The sequence below is a fragment of the Pezoporus flaviventris genome, unplaced genomic scaffold (genome assembly GCF_033815535.1).
Source record: "Pezoporus flaviventris isolate CSIRO_AGI_PZ_B2104156 unplaced genomic scaffold, CSIRO_AGI_Pfla_v1 ptg000029l, whole genome shotgun sequence".
Taxonomy (NCBI): domain Eukaryota; kingdom Metazoa; phylum Chordata; class Aves; order Psittaciformes; family Psittacidae; genus Pezoporus; species Pezoporus flaviventris.
The window spans coordinates 875430-902081 of NW_026892577.1; the positions used below are offsets into that span (position 1 = coordinate 875430).

At 43.7% G+C, this 26652-nt stretch overlaps 1 protein-coding gene across 1 annotated transcript in view; it reads right to left on the reverse strand.

Moving 5' to 3' along the window:
- Nucleotides 1–13591: 13591 nt before the first annotated feature.
- Nucleotides 13592–26652, reverse strand: part of HTRA1 (HtrA serine peptidase 1) — a 35909-nt gene continuing 22848 nt past the window's right edge. Inside the window, exons 4-9 of the mRNA XM_061458561.1 lie at nucleotides 20899–21093; nucleotides 20173–20205; nucleotides 18821–18935; nucleotides 18614–18671; nucleotides 17694–17789; nucleotides 13592–14325 (exon numbers count right to left, since the gene is read on the reverse strand). Coding sequence (XP_061314545.1) covers nucleotides 14157–14325; nucleotides 17694–17789; nucleotides 18614–18671; nucleotides 18821–18935; nucleotides 20173–20205; nucleotides 20899–21093 — 666 coding nt within the window. The 3' untranslated portion in view covers nucleotides 13592–14156. The remainder of the gene's footprint in view (nucleotides 14326–17693; nucleotides 17790–18613; nucleotides 18672–18820; nucleotides 18936–20172; nucleotides 20206–20898; nucleotides 21094–26652) is intronic.

A 26652-nucleotide genomic window follows, 5' to 3' on the forward strand; every position in this document is an offset into this window, starting at 1 on the left:
TCACAAAAAAAAACAGTGAGAACAATAATTTAAATGCATTAAGCGGTTTCAAGAAAAGATTTTGAATTAATGGCTATAATGATCAATTTGCTTGGCTCACGGGTTTGACTGGCTCATGGTTTTTGAAAGAGCTAAACTGTGCTGCTAAATCCTCTTTTATCCTTTAATCTCAATATTAGCTTGATGTAAAATATAGCCACGAAGGTGATCAGAAGTGAGACTCTTTACCTGCATCCACTTGAATTTGAAGGCTTACCATTACCATCCAAGAGAAGATCATGATGGCAGCCATCTTCTTGGAGCTGCTGATACAGGAGGGCACAACAATTTATAGGCAGAGACGCTGAAGGGTGTAGCTCAGCAGCTCAATCTGTCCCTTCAGTAAGTCAATACGAAACATTCCCTCATCGCTCTTACTTCCCTAAATCCCATGACTGATTTATTACCCAACATTTATAGCTTCCTGGTTCTACAAGAAGACACCACCTGACATCTTTCCTCAGGGAAGGTAAAGATCAGAGTGGTTGCTGCTGTTTTTCCATCCCGTCCCTCTTTCAGCCGTGGAGTTCTGATGCTACCACTAATATAACGTGTCCGTTTCTTGGGTTTGAGAGGTATCTGAGCCAAAGGTGCTCAGACACGTAGTCTGTGTAGCAGAGGCTTTCTTTGTGTAACTGCACATGTGGATGGATAAGAACATGGTGGGAAACAGTCGAGGGGCTTATGGAGAGCCTTCTGACTGGCCTGGAGTCCCTCAAGGAGACACAGCCACTAGCTGGGAGGGCATCACATGAAGATAACCGTAATGTCCCCAGCCCTTGTTGTGAAGGTGCCATTTCAGGGACTGAGAAAAATATCACACATAACTTACTGTCATAGAATCACAGAATCACAGAATGTTTGGGTTGCATTGGAAGGGACCTTAAAGCTCATCCACTTCCAACCCCTGCCACGGGCAGGGACACCTTCCACTAGAGCAACTTGCTCCAAGCCCCTGTGTCCAACCTGGCCTTGAACACTGCCAGGGATGGGGCAGCCACAGCTTCTCTGGGCACCCTGTGCCAGCGCCTCAGCACCCTCACAGGGAAGAGCTTCTGCCTAAGAGCTCATCTCAGTCTCCCCTCTGGCAGGTTAAAGCCATTCCCCTTGGCCTGTCCTGCTGAGTTGCCCTGAACTCCCCTAGACTGCCTTATGAGTATCTCTGCCTTAATAGATATTGCAAAAGCATGCAGTAGAAAGTAAACACAGCCATCTTTTTCGGTCCTCTGTGCATCCTTCAACATGCTACCTCTTTAGCAGGGTAACAAGACCCTGACAGTATGTTTAAGCTCTACAAGTCACCTACTGTAACTCCCAAACCACCAGAGTAATCTTTTGGCTTTTGTCACAGACTCAAGCCAAGAGTCAGTGGTCATACACTGATCGTTGTTAAACTGCACAAACCTTCTCAGAGAATGAGGAATGCAAGCTTGGCCATAGGGGGAAGAATAGAAAATAAGGGAAAATCCATCTTAAATTCTCCATTTCTGAAGCTCTTCAGAACTTTAGAGGTCCTCTTTCCACTTGTATTTACAATGTATTTCAGGTAACAGATAAATAATGGGACCCTACATTGGATTTTTGCAAAGAGAAACTATCTCAGGTCATGGTTGGGGTTTGGTGGATGCAAGAACCTGCATTTGCACAGCACTGCTAAACAGCAACGTTTGAACAGGATATAAACCTGCAGATTTGCAGAAATATTTAGCTTGGAAGGGGCCTCTGGAGGCCATCTGGTCCAACCCCCAATTTAGAGCAGGGTTATCTTCAAAGTTTGGCCAAGAGGCTTCGTTATTCTAAGAATTCCGCATCCTTTTCCTAGACAAACTGTGCAAAAAACTCCCAGTAGACAACTATTTGACATAGTGGTTGTTCCTGTTGCTAGTCTTAGGTGGATTTGGCTTCATTACTGACTGGTAAACATATTGCTTCTCAGGAACTTGGAGATGGGTTTCTTGTGTCTCACGGACCAAGCAGCACAACTGTCCTAGCCCAGAACAGCCAGCACCCAAACTCAACAGCAGAGGGGATTCAAAAGAAGATCAAAAGGAGAAAGGAAGCACAAACACCATAGTGGGAATGGGGAAAAAGAAAGGATTAGTTTGTTATATGTGCAAATAGTTCATTGATTCTGTAAACATGGGCGGTCTTGTCTTCTCATGGTCTTGTTAGCAGATAGAGGAAGTGGTTATTTGGAGGGACTGAAGGAAGTAAGTGATGCGGCTTGGCAAACAGTTTGGGGCAGCTGTTGCATACCTGGGGGGACAAAAGAAAAGGAAAACCAGATTAAAAACACTGAAAACTCAAAAGAAAGCACTTAATATTTGAATGGAAAAGAAGAACATGCGTGACAGCTCCAAAGATTAGGGTCACTGGTTAACCCAGGTCCACCAGGGCAATTGGAAGCACCACAGCATGGCTATACCATTTGAGAACTGGCATTCACTGCATGGAGCCCATCTCTGACCTTGGATAAGAAGAAAAGTGTGGTGGATTGACCTTGGCTGGCTGTAATACACCCACCCAGCCCCTCTCTCATTCCTCCTCCTCAACAGAGCAGGGGGAGAATATAAGGTGAAAAAGCTCATGGGTCAAGATAAGGACAGGGAAAGCACTTCTTGTCAAACAGGGAAACCAGATTCAACTTGGAGACAAATAATCTGATTTATTGCCAATTAAAATAAATTTGGACAGTGAGAAACAAAGATAAATGAAAATAACACTCTCCCTGTTTTCCCAGGCTTAACTTCATTCCTTCGTTCCCAGCTCTTGTTAGCTCCCCCTCCCTGAGCAGTGCAGGGGGAATAAGGGCAATGGGGCACTCTGATCAGTCTGTAGCAGTTTGTCACTGCTGCTCTGTCATCTTCAGAACCACATCCAGCCTGGCCTCAAACGTCTCTAGGGATGGGGCATCCACCACCTCTCTGGGCAGCCTGTGCCGGTGTTTTACCACCCTCATTGTAAAAGTCTTCCTAAGCTCTGTCTGCTTGGAACAGTGAAGTTTAAATGATTCAGCCAGCAACTGGCAACAGCCATGCAGCTTGGCCATGGGAATTCTGGCTTCTTTCCTTGCAGAGACCTCCCACCATCCTTCTGCTGCACTTGCTTCCAGTAATGGTCATTTCTCAGTGGCTATTAAGAAACAAATGTGTACAAATACAGTGGTGCATCTGATGATAGGTGAACAAGAGAAAACTGTCAAATTTACTTGCCTTGTAGAAGACTTGCTTGTCCTCCTTAGTCCCTGTCCTCTCTGGCTGTTTTGTTCAGCTCTTAGAGCCCTTCAGCTCATACTTCACACATTTCAGCATCACTTGTGCAAGCTTTTCTTCACTTCACCCCCTGCTTTTCTTGTTACACACCTCTGGCTCTGTTCACTATAGACTTCTGAGAGCCCATGCACAGCTAGAACAGAACTGATTAAAGACCTTACTTGATTGTAATCTACCAGGAGCAGAGAAGTCACCCACTGATGTTACCCACTATTTCAGACCTTTTGGGCATGTGCTAAATGTTTGAGTCCCAGTAACCAAATTTAAGTGTGTCCAAGGTTGGTGGCAACTGAGAACAGCAAGAGGTAGGAAGGGAAGTTCAGCATCTGTCCATCCACACATCCATCCATCCATCCATCCATCCATCCATCCATCCATCCATCCATGCATCCATCCATCCACACATCCATCCATCCATCCACCCATCCATCCATCCATCCATCCATCCATCCATCCATCCATCCATCCATCCATCCATCCATCCATCCATCCATCCATCCATCCATCCATCCACTCATCCACCCATCCACCCATCCATCCATCCATCCATCCATCCATCCATCCATCCATCCATCCATCCATCCATCCATTCAAGTTCTCCCTTTAATTTTGCCTTATGCCTGTTGAAGAGACTTGATCTAATACCCAACAAAAAAGCAGAAGTTGAAAAGGGCAAGCAGTGGCTTGCAGAAGGAGGGTGGATCTGAAACAATCTTATTGTTTGCTGAGCACAGAAAGGACAATAATTAGTAGAATGAGCCATTAAACCACAATCCCATCAAATTTCACTGAAAAGGAAAAAAGTTACCATAAACTTAAGGATAACCGGAAGAGTTTGACAGATATCACAGCCTGAAAACTGTTTTCTTCCAACCAAGAACTCCAAACCCAAAGTTGGTGCTAAAGTTCACAACCTGCCGTGAATTGCTTCACCCCTGAAAATGCCAAAGTGTTTTGTCATTAAATAAAGTTTAACACTGCTTTTAAACAAATATTGACACTCTTGCCACATTGTTTATGCTGTGGGTGAGAAACTAAGAGTGCTCTGTATTATTAATACATACTTTTGCCTATACGGTTTGGCCAACTTCCTAAACAATCTATTCCATGTAGTTTTGAATTTGGAGTTCCATGAATTTATCTGGGCTGGTCACTTTGCAGTTGTGCCTCCTTTTCCCGATATCAGTTGTAATTGCATCGAACACTTCTGCCATCCTGGCAAAATAAATAAGCCCATAGCCAGAGGAAAAGTCAAAGCCAAGGACATTTCTATTAGAAAGGAGAGAGACTGCGTCCATGAAGACATTTAAAACCACAAAAATATGCTTTATGAAGTGAACAACTGTTTGACCAGCACTGCAGTGTCTGTAAAGAAAGAGGCTAAACACACACACACACACACTCACTGCTATCACAACTAGTTCTACTTTATTCACTCAAGCATGGCAATATATAGCATACAGATATGAGTCCGAGCCATGAAGGAAAACAGCAACTACATCATTCCCACTGACTGTTTTCAGTCACTTATAAATTCCATTCTATAAACAATCACTCCCCAGGCTGCTTCCCATCCCAACCCTGCACCCAAATACTCCCTGACTTATTCAAGACCCAGCTGCACTATCAGCAATTCTTCTTTAATTACCCACATAGTAGGAACAGGATGGCTTGCAGTTCCCACCCAGCACAAACACAGACTGAATTCACAGAATCCCAGAGTGGTTTGCGTTGGAAGGGACCTTAAAGCTCACCCAGTTCCAACCCCTGCCACAGGCAGGGACACCTTCCACTAGAGCAGCTTGCTCCAAGCCCCTGTGTCCAACCTGGCCTTGAACACTGCTAGGGATGGGGCAGCCACAGCTTCCCTGGGCACCCTGTACCATTGTCTCACCACCCTTGCCCTTCTTCGTTATTGCAATGTGTTTGCCAAAACATCACATGGTATTTGCCAAGTGCCTTCCAACCTAGTGAGTACTCAGGGCAATATTCTCAGTCAATACTGACTTCCAACCCCAAATGCCAGAAATTCAGACATTTAAGGCTGTACCCTGGAAGCCCTCCAAGCCCAAGTGCTTACCAAAGTTAGGAATGACCAGAAACAAATGCAGGCTCCAGCCACTGGCCACAGCTGCAGCCCAACACTGATGCTCTCCACAGAAGCAGTCCCAGCCCTCTTTGCTCCTGCACTGACCTTCTATTGGAGATATGGGATCAGATTAAGGCACTTTGCCTTAGGTTTCTGTGCCACTTCCTCATTCTTGAGAGTCACTGCAGTGTCTGGAAACAATTTTCTGTGGCCATTGTTTTAAATAAATTGACTGTATTTCTTTGCTGAAGCAGACCCTCCTGAAAGCAAAAGCACAATTTCCCTTGCTTTGGCAAGGGTCTGATTCAGAAACAGAAAATGCCCTAAAGCAGCTCCCAACCAGATTCCCTGTAGGACAGCAGCGGTGAGAGCTACCACCATACTGGACCATTCTACAGAACTACACCATTCCATAGAAACGATGCCAACAGCATATCACAATAACAGGGCACCAAGCAAAACTTAAGAGGCAAAATCCCCCCAGAAAACCATGTTCCTTACCAACACCAAGCCCTCCCTGACCCTTCCTATAGAACTGGGTCCCAGGAGAGCTCAAGGGTGGTGCCACCCACTCATTAAACCAGCCATCTGGCCAGCATCATGCTGAATTACTTCACTTCCAGTGACACTCGCAACAATGGGGCACCTTCTCCAAGTTCCCCTTCAAGATCTCCCATAGAATGGCTCGAACAACATAAAAAGGAAAAAAAGTCATAATATGATGTGGTTTTGTAAAATGAAGTCAGTCTGACTCCTGCAAAGCCCACCCCAGGCTGTACATCTTGTTGCCTTTGTGAGCAATGCCCACTTCCATAGAAGAACCTATATATGCTTGACTTGGACATCAGCTCGTTTTAGAAAGACTCTATTAGCCCTTCTGAGTTCCTGTTGCCTGGGAGAAACGCAGGCAAAGAAAATAGGCTTAAGAAATGAATTTCCATAAATCAAATTTTAACATAGGCATCCTGATATCCAGAAGTCTTATCCAAAAGACTTCATTCTTGTTCAAAAGGTTCATCGTTTTGTTAAGTGTAAATGTTTGGTAGGGTGCTGGAATTGCTTTCCTGTAATGAGTGCAAGTGTCAAGTTTTAGTAGTAGCAACATAGTTAACATAATATTAGCATGGGGATGCAATTTTGACCAAATAGGTTTGCACAGGAAATTATCATAGAATCATAGAATAGTTAGGGTTGGAAAGGACCTTAAGATCACCAAGTTCCAACCCCCCTGCCATGGGCAGGGACACCTCACACTAAACCATCTCACCCAAGGCCTCGTCCAACCTGTCCTTGAACACCGCCAGGGATGGAGCATTCACAACTTCCCTGGGCAACCCATTCCAGTGCCTCACCACCCTCACAGGAAAGAATTTCCTCCTTAGATCCAATCTGAACTTCCCCTGTTTAAGTTTGAACCCGTTACCCCTTGTCCTGTCACTACAGTCCCTAATGAAGAGTCCCTCCCCAGTATCCCTATAGGCCCCCTTCAGACACTGGAAGGCTGCTATGAGGTCTCCACTCAGCCTTCTCTTCTCCAGGCTGAACAGCCCCAACTTCCTCAGCCTGTCTTCATACAGGAGGTGCTCCAGTCCCCTGATCATCCTCATGGCCTCCTCTGGACTTGTTCCAACAGTTCCATGTCCTTTTTATGCTGAGGACACCAGAACTGCACACAATGCTCCAGGTGAGGTCTCACAAGAGCAGAGGAGAGGGGCAGGATCACCTCCTTCGCCCTGCTGGTCACTCTCCTTTTGATGCAGCCCAGGATACGGTTGCTTTCTGGGCTGCAAGCGCACACTGAAGCCTGCCCATGTTCATTTTCTCATTGACCAACACCCCCAAGTCCTTCTCCGCAGGGCTGCTCTGAATCTCTTCTCTGCCCAACCTGTAGCTGTGCCTGGGATTGCTCTGACCCATATTTGAACATAAAAATTAATGATTGATCCTAAACAACAGGATTTACAATTGCATAAAATAAGTATTAGTTATTTGACTGTTATATGGAAGTTACATAAAGATTTCCCTACATTAACATCTGGATATCATGACATCTAGATTGAGATAAATAAAATAAGTCCTTTCCATTTTAGCAGCAAAGCTTCTACCAATTTATTTTCTGTTTACGCAAGTCTAGCAGTTGTGTGGTAAAGATGAGAAAGTACATATTGCCTTGTTCAATCTTCAGTTCACCTGATGGCCAACAACTGCATGGTACATCTGCAGCAGAAAGCCTGTTGTGTATAAAGGTTTTCTAATATGGGATTTTATGCATTGCCCTAAGTTGTGAGTGAAACAGCTGAGAAAAGAGGGAGTCAGAGCTACAAAAGACCAGTTCAATCAGCACAGACAGCCTGTAGAGGTACCTAAGACAGACTTCCAATAAAGTAAACTATCCTAGTAGAAAACATGTTATTTCAGCAATATGGGTAGTATATTTATTGTAATAATATTATAATTTATTTTTATTTAATATATATGTATCTTACTATATTGTATGTAATTTAATATGGGAGTTATGTAGACTTGAGCAGTAAACGTAACATTGACCACGTTTTACTGATGAGATGATGCAAACGATGAGGGGTGCACTCCCTCAGCCACAGATGACTGCTAACCCTGCGCCTGACTTTCACATCTCATCAGTGGGACGAGCAACGCTGTGATCGTGCTGCCACAGCTGCACCCAGCAATTCAAATGCACTCCACCTCTCAGCCCCCCTTGGCATCTGTAGCACCCTTCTTCTCAAGCAAGATGCTATCTCTGGCCATGATTTCCGATTCGTATGTGGGGAAATGTACTCTTATTCTCCAGTCAGTTAGAGGTGTGTTTTATTACAGGTTTGTTTTGCACCAGAGTGACAATGAGAGATTCTTCAGTGTTTGATTTGCCTGCTTCTGGTTGACTTGCAGGTTTGGGGTATTTTTCCTGAAGAGCAAAGCTGTAGTGGATTTTAAACCCGCCACAGCATCCTGAAACTTTCCAGTTTTCCAGTCCAGACTGTCAATTCTGCTTCCTTGCCAGACACATGAACTTAGCCCGGATGCAGACAAAAGAAATCTCTTTCATTGCCAGATCTGCCCAGTGTCTTGGAAAATAGGGATCAGCTCCGTTAAGAGGACAACTTTCAGCTCTTCTTTCTGAGCAGACGCTAAGTTCAGGCTTCCACGGACACCTGCTTTCCCCCCTGCATCCCCCTCCTCCTGCGAGGTTACCCCACTCACCTCCGCCATACACAGCATCTGCAGATAGTGCTCTAGTGGTTGAGTCCAGACAGGGTGAGCGCAGGTTTCAGAGAGGACGGTGCTGAGTTTTTAGCTTCAATTCGCCCCCTCGTGGACTTACCTGACCAGAGGTTCTTGGCAGTTCTGATTTCAGCCCCATGGGCTGCTGCTCCTCTCTCAGCTTTAGGGGGCTTTGGGAAAGGGGGGCAGACACAGCCTAAATCACAGCTTTGTCAGTCAATAACATCCCACAGACGTAAGTTCCTCTGCAGAGTGGTAATGTGTACCGTTAGCTTCATTTTGAAGGGGAAAGGAAGGCTGTGCTTTCACTGGGAGCAGCCACAAGAAGTGAACAGACCAAAGAAATAAAGGACAGGGGAATGGCTTTAACCTGCCCGAGGGGAGACTGAGATGAGCTCTTAGGCAGAAGCTCTTCCCTGTGAGGGTGCTGAGGCGCTGGCACAGGGTGCCCAGAGAAGCTGTGGCTGCCCCATCCCTGGCAGTGTTCAAGGCCAGGTTGGACACAGGGGCTTGGAGCAAGCTGCTCTAGTGGAAGGGGTCCCTGGCCGTGGCAGGGGTTGGAGCTGGATGAGCTTTAAGGTCCCTTCCAAAACGAACCAGTTTGGGATCCTATAAGTCTATGAAATGAGGCAACCCAATGTGTGCCATCTGCCCTAGGAACTCAAGAGCAGCAAGCAGGATGGTGCAGAAAAAGTGCTGCAAGAGAGTCATCTCTCATGAGCTGGCAAGGTTAGGTTGCCTTGGAGTTCAAAAGATGATGGGATGAATTAATCCAAAGTAATGGTGCTTAAACTCTGCATGCTATGGTGCTTCAAATGAAAGTGTGGGAGTGCACAGCATTGCAAAGTGCAGGAACAGATTCAGTGCTATGATCAGCCTGTTTGGTTTAATAGCAGGTAAAGGTATAACTCTAAGAAGAAAAACAGTGAATGCGAGTTAAAGTGATGACAGGAATGGAATGGAGGAAAAGAAGGGAGAGCAGTCTGCCTGTATTAGTAAGATGGACGAACAGCTTTAGTTATTCAGGGAATGTAGTTCCATGTATTTGTACATGAGCCTTTGAATAGAAAGTCTATTTCTTCTCACACCCCTGACAGATCATGTTCTCATTTTCTCTCTAATCAATTCCTAATTATCATCCACTTCCTTAGGGAGTTTATGAGGACAAGTACTGCAGTACCATGACTACTAAACAAACGCACTGAAATCGGAGGAAAACTTTCTTAAGATGCAGATAGATTAAACTGGTGAGCTGCTCTGGGAGGTTCTTTCCTCACTTTCTCCATCCAATTAGTCAAGATTACATATGCACTTAACAAATGAAGTTACTGCATATTCACAGAGTAACAGTACAAAGAGGCTAAACTGGCTGAAATCCTGAAGGCCAGTGGGTCTAGCCCTGACTCTTGCAGAAGGGATGGAGTTTGGGGGTTGAAGGGAACGAAACAGATGGGGTGTGCATCAGGCATCTGAGCAGCGCAGCTGGACACACAGCACAGGAGGTATAGATGTAGAGAGTACACACAATAAGAATGTAGATATCAGCAAAGCTTTCTGCTATGCATTTCTATACAGTCAAGAAGGAGAATGGCCTTCATGTTTTGAGTGACACTACCAATCCCACTACCTCCAGGTAACTTCATCAGATGCTGGATGGGAGGTTGCCAAGCTCAGGTTTGCATCCTGAAGTCAAGGGTAGAGCAAGATGAGGCAGAGTTCAGTTATCTCTTCTTTGCCTGGCTACTTCCTATCTCTGAGATAATTCTGCCTCTTGGTGTGAAGAAAGCCTCACAACAGCTTGCTGACAGTGAACTTTACAGTCTGACTTAATGTCAGCTCTGCGTGTAATTTTGGTTTCCTCTCACTGACAGGCAACAATGGGGAGGGACTTAGGGCAAAGGGAGGGGGGGAAAACAGAGTAAAGGATCATATAAACATAGAATGATTTGGGGTGGAAGGAACTTTCAAAGGTCATCTAGTCCAGCCCCCCTGCAAAGACCTTCCACTAGACCAGATTGATCAGAACCTGTGCTTTCTAGGTGGAAGAGACAGTGGGAAATAATAAAAGAATTTAGGGACAGCAGGAATTCTCTCAACAATAACTCAATCAAGGAGATTCCCCGAACTTCAAATGAATATTTATGTATTTATTCTCACTCTAAGGATGGCAGTGACAACCTACCATTGCATGCAAATACATACTCAGTGGCACTCACCATTCACCGCTCTGGGTTGGTGCCTACTAACTTCTTGATCACCACTATTTCCCCTGGACATTTGCAACTGCAGATTTAATCACCTCCACAGTATTTTTCTGGTATAGAAGAAGAACATGTACATAATCTAATGCCCTGCTCACTGTAATTTGGAAAGATGTAATTTTGAAACATCCTCAGCTTCCTTAACACAAATACAAAACGGTTATGGGGAGGGAAGGAAAGAAAAAAGTCCTCTGCTATTGAAACCACAGGACCTTACTGCTTGGCACAGAAGCCACAGAGACCAGACAATTGTTAGTCATGATCATTTGTTTTACAGCTTGAGACATTTCCCTCATGGAATAAATGAACTGGCTTTGCAAAACTACCTCTGAGCGTAGCCACACGTAGCCATCTACTCGGCATCACACACGCAACGACTCCAGTTTCCATTTCAGACATTCCAAAATACTGGCAATCAAGCCAGAATGTCCAGTTTCCCTGATTTAACGTCCAACACTTGCTAAAATTTCCAGGAAACTGATATTTATATGAACTGTGCCAAAGCTTTTCTGTACAAAGTATTTTCAATTGCACTTTGGAAAGAACTGTGCATTGAAGTAGCAAAGAATAAAACCCAGTCCAGATCTGTAACCCGATAATACATCAAAAATACAAATCCGAATTCATTGTATTAATGACAAACTTTGCTTCTGTGTCTCTGCTTATCACTAATCTTGTTTTAAATGCTTAAAAAAAACATTCAGAGACAGTTTTGATTGCAACACAGACTCATATAATAGGGGTGGAAAGGACCTTAAGATCATCTAGTTCCAACACGGGTAGCTATAAATATGGCTGGATATTAGAAGAGTTAATGCTAAACATTCTTCAGGATATACATGTGGTTATGGATATCTGATGAAGGAAATTAACTATAAATAAAAGAGAAATCAGAAAACCACTTTTAAACAGATGATGGAAAATGACTGGGTGCAATAGGAGAGCATCTCGCGTCCCACTAGATGGAGCTACGGGCTAGAAATCTGGTCACATATTTCACTAATCCCAACGGTGCAGAAAAAACATTTACAGAAGTCATGTTCCTACTGCACACGCAAATCCTGAACTATTGTCCTGAGGTATTTACGCTTCACAGTAGCTTCTACATAAATCAGAGGCATAAAGATGTGCTGTGCTAGCTGTCATTGCAAGGACACTGTCAGTAAGCCCAAAGTAGCTAGCTAGAAACAAAGGAGAAAAGTTAATGGGTTTGCATATTAAGAGACCACAACAACAAAGAATAAGAACAAAGAGAATCAACCCTCTTTTTGCAAATGATGAACCATTTGTTTTGAAATAAAAAGGCAGATGAATAATGACTTCTGTTTTAAACACAATTTCCTGGCTTTCGGAAAGCTTGATTTTTCCTAGTGGTGTTAGGTGCCGTAGCAGAGAAGGCGATTTTAATTCACTTTTGCTGAGAGCTGTACATCACTTCACTGTGCACTGCACGTGGCATGGATGGGCTGCAGAACATAATACTGCTTCAACAGGAAGCTCAAACATGCGTCAACATCAGCAAGAGGAACCTGCAGTGTAAATACGCTGCAAAGCACCTCAGCAAGATCATTCCTGCTTAGCATCTTTCACGCTCAACAGTACCGCAGACCTGCAGTCCTTGGCACTGTGTCACCTTGGCAGATTCCCATACGTGTGTGATTTACCACAGCAACGGAACAAGTAAATCAGAAATGAGGTGTTCAGTCATGTCAATGTCAATACACTGTATGGCTGGGTAAGTTTGTAGTGATCCAGGCGAGTAAGGGCAGGCGCTGGTGCCTGGGGATAAAGAGCTCCGCGGATTGGGGTAAGCTGGCTGAAACAGAACTGAAATACAGCTGAACGGAGAAGGAGCACTGTCAGGGATCTGGGTCTAGAGGAATTCTTGCTGTAATTGTGTGGAATGCAGCCCTTTCTTTGTAAACCATAAAGTGCCAGCTACCCAGTGGAAGAGTTTTACTACGAAGCTGTTTCCAGAAGAGCAGCACGTTTAGGAATGACAGTCACCAGAACCTGTCTATAGCCCTTGGATTTATTCTCTGAGATAGATATTTCAACAGAGGAGAGGAAAGGCCGTGCAGCCTATTGTTTACCAAACAAGTAATTACACTGTAATTAAATTTAGTTGATTGTTCTCCTTCACAGTAAGACAATCCCATTCGCTAGCCAAGCTTCAAGGGCACCATAAATACACGTACAAAGATTAGTCTCTCTGTTAGAGAAATGTTCAATATCTTAGCCAAAACCAGGTCCCACTATACACACATCAGCAATCAAGACTGTGTATTAAACAGCCTGTTTGAAAGAGCTTAAGGCCAGATCTACAACGGTTACAAACACCCTAATACCTGAACTAGAATGGTACCGGATCTGTGACCTACAGTATGATGATTTCTATTGAGAAGAAACAGATTTTAGGCACTGGTGAAGTAGTAATGAAAAAACCAAGGAAAATGTATTAGCATCTGGAAGACAGGCAATCAGCAATAGCTAACATGACAAATTCGAGCCAGCCATGGTAGGAGAAGCAGATGCACAAGAGCACAAATACAAGCACACAGTGAAAAACAAGTGTTTTGGTTTATGATGATAACAAGGAGACCATCAGGACATTCTTTTCCAGGCAGATGTGCTGTTCAAAATAAAACACTCCCCAATGAGAAGGAAAACGAAGCACTCACAAAAGGTTCTGTTGAATTCCTTTAATAACACTAAGAAAATATCATAGTATTAAAGTCCTGCATGGGATCCTCAAAAGGTTATTTCTGTTGGGATTTCTTCGTGTTTATAAACCAAAGTTCTTCCCTCCCCCCCCCCCCCCAACTGTGTTTCCTTTTCAACCAACTACTCCTTTAGAATGGCATTTCCAGTTAAAACACAGCTAACCTATAAATACCTGAATACCACACCACACATTGTGTGCGTGGGTTTTGTTTAAATCTGAGCCGAAGTAATGGTAAATCTATTCAACACAGGGAAGCAAACGTCGATCTGTTAAGCAGGGAATGTAACAGCCAGCAAAGAATACATTGCATACATAATACAGAAGGAAAACATTATCGTCTGGAGTATGTGAAATTACACTGATTTTGCACCTTACACCTATTAGAAGTTACTCTGTTGGCCAATACTAATCCACTGAAGAAGCAGAATGTTGGTCAGAAGTCTAATGTTTCCTGTACCAGCACAGAGAGAATATAAGCAGTCCAATGCTGTTAAAAAGAAAACATGAAATCCAGCTCATGTTTCTGGTTAGGGATCGATTTCTTCGGGAACTACTGTTAACATAACATCTTCGTTGCCCCTGCGTACGACCATGTTCAGTGTACTGTCCTTTTTAATAATGTCACTGACATCACTGGCTGAACTTATCGACTGTCCATTGATGCTTATAATCACATCGTTGTCCTTCAGGCCACCGCTGAAAACACAAAGCAGCAGTGTGTTATTCTAATTGCCATCTCATTATCTTTACAACAGTGCTTAAAGCCCAAGATTGCTGGTTTTTTGACTATTTCCCACCCAAAGGCAGTTGAACAGGGATGCAGCGGGCATGCAAAAAGCAACTGGAACTTATGAAGTGGTGGTGATTACAACACAATGCAGAAACCTCAGAAATCGGATGGAGGTACAAGATTGGTGGATCCCATGTTTCACCGTCTTTAAGGGAATTCACTATTGCAAATAGTGTAATAATTCTGCAATAAGGATCCTAGATGCTGATTTGGTACAGGATGGAGGCGTATTTCTCTCGTAAAATAATTGTGACCAGGCACTCATGTTAGAGGGGAAATTTTCCAGTCTTCTTCGTGTATACAATCTGAGTGGCACTATGTGTTAACACATGAGGAATTTTAGTCCCACATCCATACTGTTCTCCATACCTAACTAAAACACAAAGATCAGGTGATTTGCCAGTAAAACCTGAGCAGAATAACATACACAGCAATCTGACCCAGTCACCAAAAAGCATGTGTGTCCTTCCTCTTGCTTGTCCATAGCCCTCAGAATCCTTTCTCCTGATCTCAAGCACCATATGAAAACCAAAACCTTCTACGACACATAATCACAGAATGGTTTGGGTTGGAAGGGACCTTAAAGCTCACCCAGCTCCAACCCCTGCCATGGGCAGGGACCCCTTCCACTAGAGCAGCTTGCTCCAAGCCCCTGTGTCCAACCTGGCCTTGAACACTGCCAGGGATGGGGCAGCCACAGCTTCTCTGGGCACCCTGTGCCAGCGCCTCAGCACCCTCACAGGGAAGAGCTTCTGCATAAGATGTAACCTAAATCCCCCCTGTTCAAGTTTGAACCCATTACCTCTTATCCTATCACTACAGTCCCTGATGAAGAGTCCCTGACCGCATCTTTGTCAGCCCCTTTAAACACTGGAGGGCTGCTCTGAGGTTTCCACACAGCCTCTAGTCTCCAGGCTGAGCAGCCCCAATTTTCTCAGCCTGGCTTCAGAAGGGAGGTGCCTCAGCCCCTGATCATCCTCATAGCCCTCCTCTGAACCCAACAGCTCCATGCCCTTCTATGTTGAGGACATCAGATAGACCAGAACTGGAGCCAGCACTGCAAGGCTCCTCTGCCCAGGGCTGTGTCTCTCCCTGAGCTGGCTGAGATTGCTGCTGGGACCAAGAATCAGGCTGGTGAGGAATACCATCAACCACAGTGTCTTGCCCGATCTTGCACAATGATCTGGCTCCAAGTTGTGGAAATATTAACCAAGTAACCAGATCAGACATGATTCAACCTTTCAACATAATCCTTCTTCACAAAACCACAGAGCAGTCATCGGCCTCTTCCGCCCACAGAAGACGCCTTACATGAGTGTCTCCTGCAAGCAGGATGCTTTGGCCAATGTTTGCAACAAATCTGGTTGCCTACTGAAGACATGGCTTAAAACATGTTCATTGGAGAAACCATTCCAGATTATCTCGGTCTCTTGTGCCGTCTCTACATCCAATTCGTACCCAGGACAGGGCACTGCAGAACTGTTCTGGTTCCCTGTCAGCATGTCTACACAATATGCATTGGAGGGGAAATGGCAAACCCATGGGCAAACCCATTGGCAAAAGGACTAGGAGTGGAGGAGACAGAGCAAACATGGGCTGCGTTTTAACTGCATCCTGATTTGAGTTTGCCTCCAAGTTATGAGGCTAGACTGCCTCACATTTCTTCTACCTCTCTAATATCCTTCTCCCACTCTCTGCTGTTATCTGCATTCCTATAACAATTTCTCTGCACCTTCAGATTGGACCTTCTTGTCAAGGCAGTCAGTTCAGTCCCACACTGGAGCAGCCACATTATTCCTACACTAACTGCAGTTTAATGTCACATTACAGACATACACCAGTATTCTGCATGACCACTGCTGACAAGAGGAATCATCTACAAAGCACAGCAATAATTCAGAGACCACGTTAGTTAAAGCTATGTATCGTACAGTGATATCCAAACTGCAACAAGGAGACATCATCCAACCATAGAATTGTAGAATAGTTAGGACTGGAAAGGACCTTAAGATCATCTAACTCCTTGTAGTCTCCCTAAGAGATAACATATGCCTGTTCCAAGTAGCTTTCTGCCTACATGCCTTTGGTGCTACATATGCCTTTGCTGCCATGAAGATTTACTCATCTTAAATGACCTGCAGTTTCAGAAAATGAATAAATTTTCCCATTTCCTACCTGGGATTATTCAGTGGTTTCATACCAAACAAACTCTGAAAGTGTCTCCAGCAGGAGCCAGGCTCACCAGTGCTGGTGACCACAGACCACATAGAATCCCAGACTGGTTTGTGTTGGAAGGGACCTTAAAGCTCATCCAGTTCCAACCCCTGCCACAGGCAGGGACACCTTCTGCTAGGTCAGGTTGCTCCAAGCCCCTGTGTCCAACCTGGCCTTGAACGCTGCCAGGGATGGGGCAGCCGCAGCTTCTCTGGGCACCCTGTGCCAGCGCCTCAGCACCCTCATAGTGAAGAACTTCTTCCTTATATCTAACCTAAATCTCCCTAAGTTTGAACCCATCACCCCTTGTCCTATCACTACCTGCTCTTACAAAAAGTCCCTCTCCAGATTTCTTGTCAGCTTCCTTTAGGTATTAGAAGACTCTTATAAGGTCTCCTGTACATCAGCCAGGCATCCCATGAAGTGTGGTACCAACCAGCATGTGAGCTTCTGAGCAAATACTGAGTAACACAAAGAAAAAGATCAGTCACCCAAAACCAAAAGCTCTTCCCAGTAGCGTGGCTCCTGACAAAGCTCTCACATAGAAGAGCATCTCCTGCCTAAGAGAGGATTTCACCCCTGATGGGGGAAAGCCAGGAGAGGTTCTGGTTTTGTCCAGCACTGAAGTGCTTGGGCTGAATTGGACACATCTTCACTAGGTGGTCGCAAAGCTTCTCCCTCACCCTCCTGCACGAGGGACCAGCGGGGCCGTGGGGAGCATGCACAAGCAAACGTCTTTATTCAGCACTGGCATCGGTACAACAGATGTCTTGGATGCAGTCACTGAGAAAAAATGAGGACGGAGTTTCCACGCCCACTGAATCCTTGCCCTTTCGGTTGGGAACGCTGACAGAGCTCCTGATATGTTCCCAATATTGCCCATCAGGGACCGGCCTGAAACCACAAACTGATTTCCAACAGACAACCTAATAGCAATCAGATGGTCGTAACTGTGTTAATTTAGCATGATGAAGATAGCCAGTTAAGCAGAGAACATTCCCTATCATGACCCCCTTAAGTCAGTGGCAGCGGTTTTGAGAAAAAAAGGACTTCAACTTACGCTTCAGCTGGTGTTTCTGGAATTACTTCAATAACATAGGCCCCAGAGACAACATCAGGAAAGTCTTTATGGCGATCCTTCAGCTCTCTAGCTTTGCTGGAAAATGAAGAAACAGCAACAAAAACATTTTGACAAGATGGGAAAAAAAAATAAGCAGGCATTTTTACTTAGTTAAGTCACTTAACATTCACTAGCTGAGGTATTTTACACATGTTGATGTGACACTTCCCACTTCGTTTTAACTCTTACAAGTGTTTCAAAGAATTATTACACCTCTTTTTGTACGCATATAGGTTTTAATGCCTATGTCTAGTCAATGAAACCTTTTCAATACATACAGAGGATCATAACTAAAACATTGCAAAACTTGGTCTTTGGAATTACCAGATCCTGAACATCTAAAAAACCTCTTCAGGTTTCAATGCTTTGTTATACCTGTGATTCTGCCCATGGGAAAACTTCTGGTTATTTCTACAGGATGTAGTAACACCTACTCATGAGTCTTCTCTGGTTTGGGTATGAGTAAGGAAATCCACACAAAAGCTTCATTTTGTATTAAGTGAATAATTTAATGAACATGATTTTATAGTACCGGAAAGATGCACATAGCTGCTGCGATTCTTGAAAACATACAACAGTAACAGAGCCCCAGGACACACCAACAATCACTACCTAGTCTCTTCTGAAGCATTAAGGAAAAGAAAAAGCCAAGGTGTTGATTAAAAGCTGGCTCAGTACAAGAGTCTACAGGAGAGTTCAACCATGTAGCAGATGAAAAAGAGCAAAAACTGGCTGCGAGTTGTCACCAGCACATACAGGGGCACACGCTGCTGGTTCAAACCTCCTTGTTTCTGCACATCCAAGAGCTTGATCCAAATGCATGCACTTCGGGAAGGTGAGGAACCACCACCTTTACTTACCTAGGAGTTAGAGACATCATTCGTATGCCAATGTATTTCTTTTTGGTTATAGCTTTTCCTACAGAAAGGAAAAAATGGGTTTTGGTCAATTACTCTTACTAAAAGAGCCTCAAAGGCCATAAACTTTCTGATTTCTTCAGAAATCAGCTCTTTTGAAGTACATTCAGAAATGTACTTCACAGCTCTTTCAAAGTGGTGAACTGGTACCTTTAGCTTGTCTGTCATGGGATTCAGTTAGGAACTTCTTGATTTTATCCGATGGGATAGCAAACGAGATCCCTGCTGTAACTTTTAATGTGTTAATTCCAATAACTTCACCATCCTGGAGAAGGAAGAAATTGTTATTAGCAAATGTGAAACGGCTCAAAGAGAAATGGGTGTTTCCTTCCAACCAACCACAGACACACAACACACTCTGTAGCTGGGTTTTCAAGTTGCTAAATGACTTCTTTAAATCTAACTTTTTGGGCGTGTTGATAAAAAACTATTCCACACTTTTGAAAACTGATGTGGATATTCACCTTCTAGCAGAAGAGAGACCAGAACTGGGCAGCTCTCCTGCTTCCAGCAGACAAGCGGCATATTCTCAGCCAATTTTTGTCTGTTTATTTCAGCAGGCACCTCACGAAGCACAGCACCAAGCTGTTCTGAGCAGATATTGCATAATAATATAAACGACAGTTCATCAAAATCAAAAAGCTTTTCCCGGTACTGTGGCTCCAAGAGAGAGTTTCAGATCAAACATTCTGCTGTCAGCTGCTGATTCAAAACTCTTTTGAAATCTCAGCAGCTTCCCTCCCTCATATAACCCAGATAAAAACTTTCCAACTGTAATTCTTTAAGAGGTTACTAGTGCTGAAACTGTACTTTGAGTTGGGCGAAAGAAAGATGCCAAATCTCCAAGGCAGAAACTGTGGCTACCTCCTCCTTCCAGTTTGTGCTGTCCCTCATCGAGGACCACTGGCTCGCCTCCCTTTGACCCCATGTGCTCCATCTGAGAGACTTCACACAGCAGTTAGGTTTTGTAACTTGCTTCAGTTGTTCTCTCTGGGGCTTATCCACAGTTGCTGGAGGTCAATGCTATGTTGTACAATAGCAGTAAATAAACCCTAATATCCTGATAAATACAACCCCCTCGGTGTGATTTAAAATAATGGGGGTTTTGAACCATTATGCTGAGCTGCAGTATAAAAAACCCCCAGTACTGTCAGTTGCATGGTACACAGTGAGGGCAAACGCCTCCACTTTAAAATGTGCTGCTAACTTTTTGCAAGGCATGTGGCAAAAAAAATTGGGCATTACACTTGCTCAAAACTATGCAAACTATAAAGACCTTAAATATTGAAATCCAAGCGCATTTTGGGACTCGCCAACATGAACGCAGAGCAGTGATTAGTAAGAGCCACGTGAATTTTGTGTCGTCAGCCAGATATGAAGCTCTGAATCACGATTCTGGCGTGGGGCTTTGTTTGTTTGTTGGTTTGAGTGGGGTTCTTTGTTTTGTTTTTAAACTAAAAAGTTATAAGCTTGATACTCAGCAAACGTAAAGGAGCTCTTACCAGATTTACTAGGGGTCCTCCGGAGTTCCCATACTGAAAATAAACACATGGCAAGAACATGTTTTAGTATCTACCTCTTCATTTATGGCAAGCAAAACATTAAAGAGATTTCTGAAATATTTCTGTAGCATTTTTTTCATTCTCCATTAAATCTGTGCAATAGAACAGTCCAACATCCAAACCCACTAACTACACTTAATATCACCCCTTTTAGCTGAGCTTTGCAAATGCTTAGTCCTTCTTCTCCTGCCAAAGTTAAGAAAGCCAAGGTTTTTCTTTTGTTTTAACAGTACCACACTAGCAACTTCAGAAGATTTTTAGGACAGCTCTGGGAGCTGTTAGAGAAGATTTCTTACAAGGCCAACAGCAGAAGTACAAAACCCATTGTTTTGCCTGAATGCAGAAACAAGCTTGAATCCTTAAACTAAGCTTGGCTTCTGTTTTAGCAAACACGATGGATTTTGAAAAGACACTTATTTGCCAGAGAAAAATGCATCCTCCCTTGTAAGAATTTTGAAGTGAAGGCAGATATTGTACTTAGTGTGGTTCCTTGGGGACTTTCAAACAACAATCAAGTGCTGCTGGAGTGCAGATGTCCGTATTTACAAGGATGAAAGGAAGGCCAGACTACCCTCACTGCTCTTAAGAACTGAATCACTGCTGAGATTTTCAAACTACTCAAGAAATATAAGAGCTGGAGTGGATGAGGCTCAAAGCAGGACGCACGTTGATAATGGCATCTGTCTGAATGTAGTCCATATCGGAGTTGCGGAGCCCCAGCTCCTTCCCTCCACGTTGAGTAGTACTGACGATCCCTGTCGTCACTGTGTTTTGCAGGGAAAACGGACTTCCAATCGCCACCACAAATTCTCCTGGCCTCAAGTCTGCAGATTGCCCGAGCAGAAGAACTGGCAATTTACCCTACAAACACACAGAAAATTAAAATATGAGTTGAAAAAGAAACAAGAAAAATTCGTATGTTAAAACACTGCAACAGTGAGAACAAACTACGGAAGCATGAACGCATCAATGGAGCAGAGAAAAAGAGAGAGGCTTTTATCTCTTGGCGACTTTGCTTGTTCTATGTTCTTTGACTATTTCATGTGGCTTGGGACAGAAACATCCCAACAAGTTTCTCCTCCAACAAGTGGGCTCTTTGCACTGCGGTACTTTTTCCACAACAGGTACCCATTAAATCAAACGCAATTAACACACCAAAGGAATAGCTCCTCCCCGCTGTACAAAGCAAGCGTTTGAGGACACTATGAATGAGTTGTTTGCAGCAGCTTCTTGAAATAATTTCCCAACAGCTGCTGAAATAAAAGTAATATTGAGAGTGAGCACTAGAGAGTCATGAAAGCAACAGGCAAAGTGTGTCAAACATGTATATGTGTAGTTAAAAGCATTTTATATTCTCATAAGACACCAGTTAATGTTTCATCTTACTTTGTTTTCAATACAGTATCTCTTCTAAATAATTATATTGCCTCCTACATACACTGATTTAAAGACTTTATGGGATTTTTCTATTCTGACAGTAAGGAACACCATTATACTTTACTTTCAAGATCTTATCTCTAATCATATTAAATATCGTGATTGAAGACATTCCCATTATGGCACAAAGCATTCTTAAAATCCAGCATCAAGAAGGAAGGGAAGGTTGGATCCACACACCCTCACTCAATGCAATGGATCAAGGGAACCACGTGTGGTTGCGACAAGATGCGTTGTATCTGCACAGGAACTGAACTGGCTGGATAACAGATGATTCCAGCTGGACCAATAACTCCCCCTGCAGCAATCAGAAAACAGCTGGGAAGGCCTCCTACTCACCAAGTAAATAGAGAAGGGTGTTCTGAAACAGATCATCCTTGAAATAAATACTTTGCCTTTCCTTACCACCTGTCTGTAAAACATTAAGCAGCATTCCTCCTTTCCTGGCATTTTTAAGGTCTTTACCCTTTTAGTGATGCAACACATTTTTTAATCTGCCAATGATCCTGACCCTCCCCAGGTATTTAACTACATATTTACTATGAGGGTGCTGAGGCACTGGCACAGGGTGCCCAGAGAAGCTGTGGCTGCCCCATCCCTGGCAGTGTTCAAGGCCAGGTTGGACACAGGGGCTTGGAGCAAGCTGCTCTAGTGGAAGGTGTCCCTGCCCGTGGCAGGGGGTGGAACTGGATGAGCTTTAAGGTCCCTTCCAACACAAACCACTGGGATTCTTTACTTAATCATGTCACTAGGCTATTTCCATAAGCATCAATGGACCTCTACATGTTCAAATTCAGGTTTCAGCTTAAGGATTTGGAGGATTAGAAGGTTACTGAACGCAAAATCAAAACAGAAGAAGTCTGAAAGGATGCACATTTTGCTTAGCAAACCTAACCTTAATCGAGCTTTCCTTCACACACACCCCACTTAAAAAATCCGTTGCTTTGCTCAACACACCTGGCCACAAAAGGAAAAAGGCTTTAGTATAAACTTTCACAATAGAACAGTGATTCTAGATGCAGTGGAGTCCATACCTAGAGATTAACTTAAACCAGTTTTCAAGGAGTTACTCTATTAAAAACCAGAGTACCTTTGAGGTATTCTTGAGCTCTGTACCTAAAGTGGAAGTATAAATTGGCTTAATGCCTTGTAATTCATTCCTCCTGGAAAACTTGTAAAGGTGCATTTTTCATTCCATACCTCTTCCAAAGCACACAGATTTATGTACCTCTACTTGATGGAACATAAAGCTATATACTGCGGGCTCACACAGCAAAGAAACAAGGCAGCATGTAGTATGCCCTGATTATTTGCACAGATTACCAAGTTATAATTTAATTTCAGAAGTTAACAGAAGCTGAGTCACTACTAAATCTGGGCAAGAAGGGAAAATATTATTGTGTTTAAATAGGAAACCAAGAGGCAGCTCTTTAGTTGGCTTTTGTCACCAGCAGCTTTGAAAGCCTGTATTGATAAATGACCCTTAGGGACAAAAATCCACTAATATAAACTAACCCAAATACCCATAATTTTGTATTTTTCACCTACAACTCTATTTCAAATATCCTAGGAGATAGATAGACACAAATATCCTAGGAGATGGATACATTCTACCTGCAAAGTAGAAAGTAAAAACTAATGACATCGGTCATCACCATATGCTGCTGCAGATACAAAAGTTATGCTTTTAATATTTAACAAGCCTGGTCCTGTGTATCCTTTATCCAATTTTGCCACAACTCCACCAGCAAAATTTTACTCAGATGAACAGATTGTTTCAATAAAACTCATTGCCAAACCCCAGACAGGACAAGATGCTCTATGGAAACTTATCTTTCAGTCTCCAGACAGCAAGAAAATAATTAAGCCAAGTGCTTGTTAAACAGAATCAGTTGGAGGAGCAACAGACCAGGCAGCAGAGTAAAGAGAAAAACATTTCCCTTTCTAATGCTCTTTCAGAGGAAAGTTTTCACAACCAGCAATGCCCTGATATTAAATAATAATTACCCATGGCCCCTGTTGGTGCCATAGCCTTAGATAAACCCAAAAGGCTGTAGTTTAACTCTGGGAAGGATTCAGCAGCATTACCCAGTTTCCCCATCTTATTTCCAGCCGCAACATCCCAAGGCATCACTGCTGAGTGGTTCATCATCTCAGACCACAGCCCTGACTCCAAGGGACCTCTTCAGTACAGCGGGAAACAGGCAGCTCCGATTAGCTGTGCTGGGAAGCACGCAGTATATGCAACACAAACAGCCCCATATGGGTATTGTTTGGATTGAGGGAGCACCCTGGCCCTTCCTTCGCTCACCAGATGCTCTTAGGCTTACGTAGCACGTGTTTTCAAGATGTTGTTGGTCGAGAGCAGCATCTCTTTTTGGCACTGATTTTCCTTATAACAAAAAAAACCCTCCAACACACACTACAAAAGTGGCTTTTGCTTGTAGCCCAGTGCACTGAAAAGGGATACTTTACAGAGAAAGAGGACATTTATCAGCAAACGAAACATGGGCAAGCAAAAGAAACCAGAAATCTTATTTTTTTCATTAATAGCAAAAAAGAAGACCGGTTATGTACAAAGTTAAAGACTTTTTACACCATTCTTGAGCTATAAAAACAGTCACGAAGCCAAAATTGCAACTGGCAGCAGAAAGAAAATACATGAACAACCTCTGACTAATACAATTACTTTTGATTGTGCTGCGTTTTCAAGCCTGTGCCTATACTAGCGAGGCTTCAAAGTGTAGCGCTGCATGGATTGGCCGTGGGTCACCCATGTGATTCAATGTGCTTTCTGGAAAGAGGCTGGCCAACCTTTCCTTTGCTAGGAACAAAACATCAACTGCAACCATTGCCTTGGTCTGTACATATTTTGAAACATAGCTAAGGAAAATGTGCTCTCTATTCCTTCTGATTTCGCTGTGTGCTGCAGAGCACGCTGACAGCGCTGCGTGTAAATAAACTCTTATCAGTGCCTCTGCAAGTAAATGCTATGAAGAATTGGTTATAATAAATATATGCATTGTAGTGGCTCTAAATTTGGGGGGTTTCTCTCTAAAACAAAACCCTTAGAAATCACATTGCCATGTTCAGATTTAAACTTTCCACTATCAACCCCCCCCACCTTTATTTACATTGGTGAGGTGGTTTTGTAGTGAAAGCAGTATAAACACAACCAAAATCCCTTGGCACCAAGCGATCAAGTGGGATGTATGTCCTGCAGGCCACAGGAGGAGTGCTGGAAAAGCGAGGCAAGCCTTTAGAGCAGTGCTGTAACCAGAATCATATCAGATGCACATTGTGCCCTCACACCCTTCCACTGCCAATCTCTTGTCAAGGATGTTAAGGCATTGTAAACCAAGTTTAAGTGCTTGGGATTTAGGGCTCCTAATAACCACACTTAATAAAGGGCACTCTTCAGTTCTCACAGGTCATCAGGATGACACAGCTACCGTTACAACTCGTGATTCTCTTGGGTTAACTATAGATTTGCCACAGCAGTTAATTAAAATCCCAGGCAAACGAGCATGCCTTGCAGCACAGCAAACAGGCAGCCAGAAACACCCAGCACCTCAACCCAGCTTTCCCAGTGACTCACTGCATGACCTTGGGCAACACATAACATCCTTCCTATCCCTCCGTTTTTCATTTGATGCAGCCTCGGGGCTCTGCTGGGATCTGTGTTTACTCAATAAAACAAATCTGCAAGCAGGCATTGTGCAGGGACACAGAAATAGGACTAAACATGCAAAACCATAAGTGGCACATGACTCACTGTTTACACCCAGCCAGAGAAGGAGCCATTAATTAGTGTTAATATTTTAAGCCTTTCTCATCCCAAAGGGCTTCAGACATTTTTATATATGGATTTGACTCCAGCCCTGGATAAACATCACTCCCACGAAAATGGAGAGCTGCACAGCACCACAAGAAACGGCTCCATTCAACAAGAAGACACAGCTATTGTGGCACGGGAGGTTAGGACAAGGCTAGAACTACAGCAGCATCAGCCAGGAGCCAGGCGTTGACCTGATGTACATTAGCAATATAGGCTGAGTCAGGTAAAAGAAGTAGAGCCGGGACAAATGAGCTCTGAAACTAAAAGAGGCAGCACATGACTACCACCAGACAGGGTCAGTGCCACAGAGATATAAAACCCAAGAGACAGATGGCCATAACCAGGGGCTGTTTCACTTGGAACTTCTATATCCGCGGAATAAGCGACTGTCTCCATGTTGGCAATGAACGTAAGCAAATCCCTTCTCTGCTCTGTAATCTCCTTCGTTTGTGGAAGGAAGAGCATGAATCTGCAGGAAGCAGTTTGCAGTTCAAGAAGCCGATGAAGAGGAGACAAATGTCCCGGGTTCGACAGCAACAGACTTCCCTCGTGCTTTTTATTTTTAGGTGGAAGAGAAACAGATGCCTGTGGAATATACTAATGCAGCTGTAAGGGACCCTGGCAAAACACGGGGCTTCTCTGGGAACTGCACTTCTGTGCTCATTAATGAAACTATTCAATGTCATGGCAAAATCAAAACACAGGCCCATGAGCATATATAAAAATGGGGAGTATCACCCACAATCTCGAAACTGCTTGACAAAAGGCCAAAGAAAATGAAAAGCCCGAGCTGAATGCATTACAAGCCTCCAAAAGTATTTCATCTATAGTTAGAACAACAAAACTGAGTCTCCTTATCTAAATACGGAGCATGGGAAGCTTGCAGAAAAAAAAATAGGAAGGAGGATGAAGAGTGTTTTGCTGTGTCACCAGGATTTCAGCTACCTGCCAAGATATTGCTGCTCTCCCCTATATAAAATGGAATCAAGCACCCTGCTGCTGGCAGACCCACCCCAGAGGTATGTATGTGAGCATTTTGCTGCATGGGGAGCTGGACCAGCGCGTCGTCCCTGCAGCGAGGGCTACTAGGAGCTGAAGATGACAGGAAAGCACTGCTTAAACTGATGAGTTAACATCCACGCTTT